The following is a 7613-nucleotide window of genomic DNA, read 5'->3' as shown; positions in this document are numbered from 1 at the left end:
GGTGTCTCCACAGGCGGTGACCACACAGAGGTAGGTCCCATCTTCTGCTGAGCTGATGTTTTTGAGGGTCAGGTTATAGACACATGAGCTGCTCTCACAGAAGATCTTCTTTCCATAGTCCAAGGAAACAATTTCAGAAACAGCAGAGCCACTTCTCACCCACATGACGCTGATGTGTTCTTGTGGACAGTGTCTGGAGGTGAAAGAACAGCTGAGAGTCACAGAGTCTCCTGTCTGTGCCCTGATATACTCTGGACTCTGGATCTCAAACTGGACGGGCTCTGACTCCCCCTCGATCTCCAGGACAGTGCCTGATCCAAAGACAACATTATTGATGTTGGGTATTCCACAAAAGTATGTACCGATGTCTTTGACTGTCATGTCCTTTATGGTCAAAGTGTTTTCATTCTTTGAGGACTTCACTGTATAATGATTATCAATAGGTGCATTTGGCTTAAAAAAGGGACTAATTGAAGCGAGCAGTTGTAATCTCCTGTTAGAGCCCAGTTTGTACCACACTCTACCCGTAATACTGTTAGTGAAGCATTTTATATCAACGGTTTGTCCCAGTTTTGCTGTTTTAAAACCTTCTGGTTGAATGACTTTCCGTGGCTTAGCTCCACCTGAAAAATCCAAATGAAAGTTCACTAAAGTGCATTAAATAATGAGAAAAGTCCATGTGGAGAGTTACTTACACAGAGAGCAGAGCACAGTAATGACGACAATCTTCAGCGTCTCCATTCTGAGTGCAGTTGTGCTGTAGAGATTCTGAATCGAGGCGGGCACTGGAAGTTTTATAAAGCTGTGACTGGAGCTTTCTGATTGGGTGATGAAAATTAACATAACTTTACCTGATTGGTTGAAAAAGGCCTTTTGAACATAAGTTGCATCATCACCGTCAGACGAGTTTGACAGCGTTTGTTTCAGTCAAAGTAACATGACCTAAAGTAGCACAAAATGTAACTGGTGTATTATGGAATATCCTATTTCCCCTCATTTTCTTTAAAGGTTTATGGATTTTGTCAGCTTTAAGTAATACTCTGACCTCACAGCTACGTCTTCAGGTTCGTTCTTTAACGTGTGGTCAACACCCAGATGTGGGCATCGCCTAAATTCCTGATTTCCAGAGGACCAAGGTTTAGTCACGCATGTGCACACACACAAGAGAGGGCTGAAGGTGTGATTTATATCATGCTTTTGATGCAGTTTGTGTCCTTGGGCAAGACACTTCACCCAATGCCTATGTGTGAGTGGTTGGTGGTGGTCAGAGGGATAGTGATTCTGCGAGTCACTTCACACTTATGCCGTTTCTGCAGCGCGTCTTTAAACTGGAGTAAGAAACCGTAAAACCACAGGGGCAGGGCCTTCTCCGTCATTGACCTTATTTATTTTTGTTTGATCTCTTTTGATGGCCTTTTATTTAGTGTTACCTGTCTTTATTGTCTACTTATTTTGAAGTTATTCTTGTTGTTAACAGTGTGCCTTGTTTGTGTCTTAGTTGTTGAAATATATAAAAGTTGGATTGGACAACAGCTGGATAAAATGATAAAATGAGAACCTGACACATTTTGAAAATGGACAAGTAAAATAAGGTTTATCTGCAGTATGTCCCGGGAATGGAGTCTCTAAACTTTTGATCAAAGAGTGATTGTAGAGGTCAAGTTAGAAAAGGAAGATGTATATCATATCAAGGTCAAAGAAGGTGAAGATCCACAACAGACGTGTGCAGTCACGCCAATGATCAAAGTCATCACAAACTGTACCTCCCACAACACTTACAACGTTTCGTTTAGACGCCATTTTGCTCAGGGAAATAACTTTCCATGACACAACCTGCGTGCATCTGCTCTGAGCTGGTGCATCTCTCTGAAAACCACAGAGTCGTCTGCAGGTTGGTTTAAGTGCACAGCCCTCATGCTTAATGCTCTGTGTCTTGTATCATGTACAGAGTGTGAACCTCTGGCTGACCATGGTGCTCTGGTGAGGGAGAGTGAAACTTCAGTGTGGTTTGACGACAGAGGAGAAAATAACCTGCCTGTTTGTTTTCTGCCAGTTAACATCGTCCAGCCTTGTGGCCATTACCATTCTCACTAAAATCACAGATGTTTAGTGAGTGGGTCTAACTGAGAGACAAGACTGTGTCACATGTTAAACTGGATTTCCATGTGTTTGAAAGAGTTTGAGAATAGAACTGTTATATGTTTGTGAACACATGTCTGTTTCCCCCACACACCACAGACATCCGCCCAGTGGTGCAGCAAGTGTTCTATGAGCCGATACTAAACTTGTTTAAACTCCTGTCTTATAATTAAGTTTATTTGTAGAGCACAGTTCATACACAAGGTAATTCGATGTTCTTCACAGTTACACAGCATGACAAGAAAACAGATCAAATCAATCCATAAAACACCAACATAAACAATTCATTTATGTGTTTGTTGAACTGTTTTCAGCCTGGATTTAAACATTGTCAGAGTTGAGGTCTGTCTCACATCCTCATGAAGACTGTTCCAGATTTTAGCTTTAGCCTCACTGTGTTTAGTCCTGACTCTGGGAACCAGGTTGGCCATTTTATACTCATTTTATACTCACTACTGCCACCTCAGGTCATACGTGTAACTGCAGCTTCTATATTAAGCTCGTGCATGACGCCAATTCGGACCCGAAGTGACGCCTTTCTGAGTGACGGTGCAGGATTTTAGAGGCAGTTGTGGTGAACAGGTCTGAGCTCATTCTACATTAGGACATGGCTGGAACATTTAGGGAGAGGAAATTAGCTAATTTTTAAACTCCGTATAGTCTCTTCAAAGTCTATTCTCTGAGCGACATGAAGTCAGTGCAGAGACCGGAGCACTGGACTAATATGGTCATATTTCCTGGTTCTGGTCACCACTTTTCAACACTTTTCTTATAGCTCTACATGAGCCTTTTATTCCAGTTCATATTTTCCAGCCCTGGGAGAATGACAGGAGGACATTTAGTCGTGTTTCATGTTGAGATCAGTTGAACGACCTGATTTTGTTATTTCTAATGGGTCGTCTCTGCTCATTGGCTCAGTGACAGAGCGCAAAGAAGACTGGCTAATTGAGTGATAATGTAAACAACTTGATCAGATTGGCAGTTTTGGTTCCCTCCTCCTGGGAGATCTCCAGTACCCCTTGAGTTGTTCGTTTACACTCCGAGTGCCCCGTACCTCGAGGATCTTGCTCACATTATTACAAAGTGACCACTAAGGCTAACATTATTCAGCATCTAATAGTCTGTGGTGTTGAAAATGAAGCTAAAACACTCTCATAATCAAACATTTTACTGATAAACATCATTAAATCTTTCCTGCTATTTTCCATTTTGAAAAACTGTTATATAAAACCGCTCTGGCTTGGTTCCAGTGTCTCATTCTGACCACAAGAGCGAAGAAGCGAAACATCCTCCACTCAAACCCAGTCCAGTCGACTGTTTGAGCTTCAGTGCGATGACTCATGTTGACTTTCCAGCTGATCTCTGTCGCCTGGAGGGTCAGTCGTACCGAGACACAAGCCAGTGTGACACAAAAACGGAGGCTGTTTAAGGCTATACAAAAGTAAACAATGACCAAATGAATTTGGTTAAATATATCAGAAATTTGGTCCAACGTTGTTGTAGTTGTTGTTGTTTTTTATTATCATTTTCTTCATACTAAAAGATGTGACTCAACAATTGCAGTGAAGAGGAAAAAAAACAAACTCAAACTCAAGGCAAGCATCACACAATTTGCACAATACATCAGCATCGTGCAGAGTCTCATCAACAACAACAGGACAATTCCCCTTAAAAAAGAAGTGAAGAAGAAGAGAGACGGAGATGATGAGTAATGTGGGGACTTCCTTCATTTGCAGTGGTGGTAGCACACTTGGGAGTAGATCTCTGGGTGTTTTCTGTGTCTCACTGTTGTTGAAGAGTCCAGGCTCCCGGCTGCGTAAGTGAAAGTGCCGTCGGGCTGAAATTATAAAATGAGATTAATATGACACAACAGGGAAACATCGTGAGGCCAGGACTGATCAACTTGTTCAAAAGTGGTTTGAGGATCACGAAACATGAATATTTTTTTGGCCTCTTTACTGAGTGATCCTATACTAGTCTGACCTGATTGCTGTGAGGAGCTCTTTGCTGTTCAGAGTTCAGTTCTGTCAAAGTGAGAAGTATTTGTTAAACAGTTATTACTTTCTGAAAAACCAAAGGACTGTGAGGAAATACCCGTCTTGTTGTTGCTGACTCTCCACATCCCCCACAGCAGCAGCAGCACCACCAGCCCGAGCACAGCGTTTGACCCAAGCAGAGCCAGGACAGCGGGACGGCAGGATTCAGCATCTGTGAGCATGTACAGTATGTAAACACAGATTGTGCATATATTAATGCATGTACAAGGCTAAACAAAGAGTATTTTTCCACAAACTGTGCTTTTTCAGTTTAAAAATCAATCAATAAATAAATGGATTCAATCGTGAAAAATTTCTTCTGCTTTAGTTAATTCTGTGTTTACAATGAAGAGTTGTTTTATGTCCCCAATGACCTTTGTCCATTTTTCACAATAACCACGAGCACCGCTATAATACAAGTTTTCTACTGCCAGGTCAAGATCAGAGACTGAAGGAATCAACCAGACTTCTAGAGCCTCATCCAGTCAAAGTATTGTTATGAAAAGGATATTTTTTTTCTCTTTGTGTTGGAATATTGTTTTTGCCACTAACCTTCCAAGTCCAACTGGATCCTCAAAGTATAAGCAACTCTCTGTTGTTTTATTTTGGTAACAGTTACTCTCAATATAGACAAAGGTCGGTTGGATACCACTGGCCCACTACAGTTGCCAGCAATAGAAAACATGAATGTCCATCATCCCTCATGAAGCGCCCCCTGCTGTCACAGTTCAACACTGACACCTTTAGAAGCATCATACACAGCACAAACATATCAGCAGTACATAACGGCGTTGGCCAATCAAAATCGGTCGACCTCTAATAGATATATTTCTATATAGTTCTATGATTGAAACCTTTACTATAACACATGTTTAACAATAGGCTATTTAGGAGATTAAAAATATATCTCGGCCATTCCAACCCCCTTCATATCGGTAATGGACTCCAAAAATCCTTATCAGTCAGGCCCTACTCCTAATGAGCTCTTACTGTGGATTTGGATGAGGACTTAACCTATGTTAAATAAATAAATGCATATCTTTTAATCTATTTATTGAGTAAAATGTTGTGCAGTGTGGCTTTAAGAAAAGGTATTTATTACTATGCACATGTATCCTGGTCGCATTGCCGATCAGTGTGTCCCCACAGGCGGTGACCACACAGAGGTAGGTCCCATCTTCTGCTGAGCTGATGTCTTTCAGGGTCAGGTTATAGACACATAAAGCTTCCTCCGTGTTCTCACAGAAGATGTTCTCTTTTCCATAGTTCCAGGAAATGATCTGAGAATCCGAACCAGTTTTAACCCACATGACCCTGGTTTGTTCCTGCTGACGTTGTCTGGAGGTGAAAGAGCAGCTGAGAGTCACAGAGTCTCCTGGCTGTGCTCTGATATACTCTGGACTCTGCAGCACAGACTGGACGGGCTCTGACTCCCCCTCGATCTCCAGGACGGTGCCTGATCCAAAGAGAACATTTCGTGATTTGAATATTCCGCAGTAGTACGTGCCGACGTCCTCCTCTGTCATCTGCAAAATGGTCAGATTAGTTTCCGTGGCAGAAGATTCTGTTAAGTAACGCTGATCTGTAACCGATGGTGTAAGTTTATAGTCCAGTGATGAAAGGAGCTGCAGTGTCTTGTTGGTGGCCTGTTTGTACCACACTATATATCTCCACACACTGTGGGTGAGACATTTTAGTACTACAGGGTCTCCCAGCTTTGCCTTTTTAACACACTCCAGCTGAACGAGCTCCTGTGACAGAGCTCCATCTGAAAAGACAAAGGAAAGTTTAATTAAGAGTATCTAATGTTCAGGACTATTCTACTGGAAAGTGACTTACACAGAGTCCAGAGCAGGAGAGAGCTCACACGCAGAGGAAGCATCTTTGTACAGTAAGTGAATCGAGGCAGGCAGAGGAAGAAATATGAAGCTGAAGTACAGAGCTTTCTGATTGGAAGATACACAGTCACATATGATTTGATTGGCTGCAAGAACTCTTTTGAACAGAAGGTTCTGAATCATGTGTAGTAATGAGTTGTTCTCTTCTAGTGCCTTTTAACGGCTTTTACTGAAAATAAATATGGACGTTACTTTTTTAAAAAATTTTGTTCCAATTAACATTTTCTACTAAGGCTGGCTTTGGTATAACATCCTTAAGCGTTTTATGTAATAGAAACTTAACCCCTAATTCTGAGATTGGTTCAGTTTGATTTTATGGTGCAAATTTCACAGTAATATCAATCTGACAGGCTCGGGTTTAAAAAACTTGGGAAGTGGATGGACGACTGAAGACTGGGTCAAACGCAACATGTTTAAGCCAATGAAATATCTATTATCAGACAGTGTTACTCTTGTTTGTAAGTCGTAGCAGCACTTGTGTTGTTATTTAGTAAGGATAAAAGTGCTTGTTATCGGCGGGTTTGTTAAACCCATAGTAACATGCAATGGGATTGGTCCGAAACCCCTGATGATTTGAGCCTGAACTTATCAGCTCCAGCTTTTCAAGGATCCAACTTGCACCACAAGGTTACAGTTTGTTAACTTAAAGGATCTGTATCCTACTATTTTAGCCATCCCAAAGTAAAGTATAGGCATTTATATGTCGCCTCCACCTTCTGAGGAGACTGAGGTCCTTCAGAGTGAGCAGGCCTCTGCTCAGGACTTTTTATGACTCTGTGGTCGCCTCTGCTCTCCACTACGCTGCCGTGTGCTGGGCCCCGAGCAGCACAGAGCGGGACAAGAACAGACTGAACAAGCTGGTCAGGAGGGCCAGCTCCGTCCTGGGCTGCCTCCTGGACTCTGTGGAGGAGGTGAGGGACAGGAGGGTGTTAGCCAAGCTCACCTCCATCATGGACAACACCTCCCACCCACTGCACGGGACTGTAGAAGAGCTGAGCAGCTCTCTCAGTGGCAGACTGAGACACCCTCAGTGCAGGACGGAGCGCTTCCGCAAAGCCTTCATCCCCACTGCTGTCAGACTGTACAATAAGACTGTGAAGTAACATGTGCAATAATCTCTGTATCAGCTGCACTTTATTAACTGAGTGATCTTCTTGAACGCCGACTGTAACAAGTGAATTTCTCCTTTGTGAGATCAATAAAGGTTTATCTTATCTTATCTTAACACACACATGCTAACACACACACACGCTAACACACATGCTAACACACAAGCTAGCACACACGCTAACACACAAGCTAACACACACGCTAACACACACGCTAACATGCATTTTGATTGACTCACCGCTCTGTCCTGGCCGCTCCATCAGGTGTTGGTTATAAAAGTTAATCCACTTTGATTCTGGTGAGGGTTCACCAAACATCTATCAAGAGACAGAAAAACACTATTTTGGCTGAGAGTTGCCGAATCCCGGAAAGAAATTCCAACTTCTGGTGAGTGGCCTCTTCTTTAGGAAGGTTGAATAAAGTCCTGTAC

The 7613-nt window shown here is 42.5% G+C and overlaps 1 protein-coding gene across 1 annotated transcript; it reads right to left on the bottom strand.

Annotated features, from left to right (window-relative positions):
- Positions 1 to 3865: 3865 nt before the first annotated feature.
- Positions 3866 to 6062, bottom strand: LOC306980605 (immunoglobulin kappa light chain-like; the record flags this gene model as incomplete). The annotated part of the gene is made up of 5 exons (XM_079580031.1): positions 6015 to 6062; positions 5278 to 5943; positions 4234 to 4347; positions 4123 to 4163; positions 3866 to 3976 (listed from the first exon to the last, which is right to left on the bottom strand). Exons 1-5 carry the CDS (start codon positions 6055 to 6057, stop codon positions 3866 to 3868), a joined length of 975 nt encoding a protein of 324 aa, XP_079436157.1. The 5' UTR covers positions 6058 to 6062.
- Positions 6063 to 7613: the final 1551 nt, after the last annotated feature.

The sequence above is a fragment of the Gobius niger genome (genome assembly GCF_951799975.1).
Source record: "Gobius niger genome assembly, chromosome: 21".
Taxonomy (NCBI): Eukaryota; Metazoa; Chordata; class Actinopteri; order Gobiiformes; family Gobiidae; genus Gobius; species Gobius niger.
This window is presented reverse-complemented; position numbering and strand designations above follow the sequence as displayed.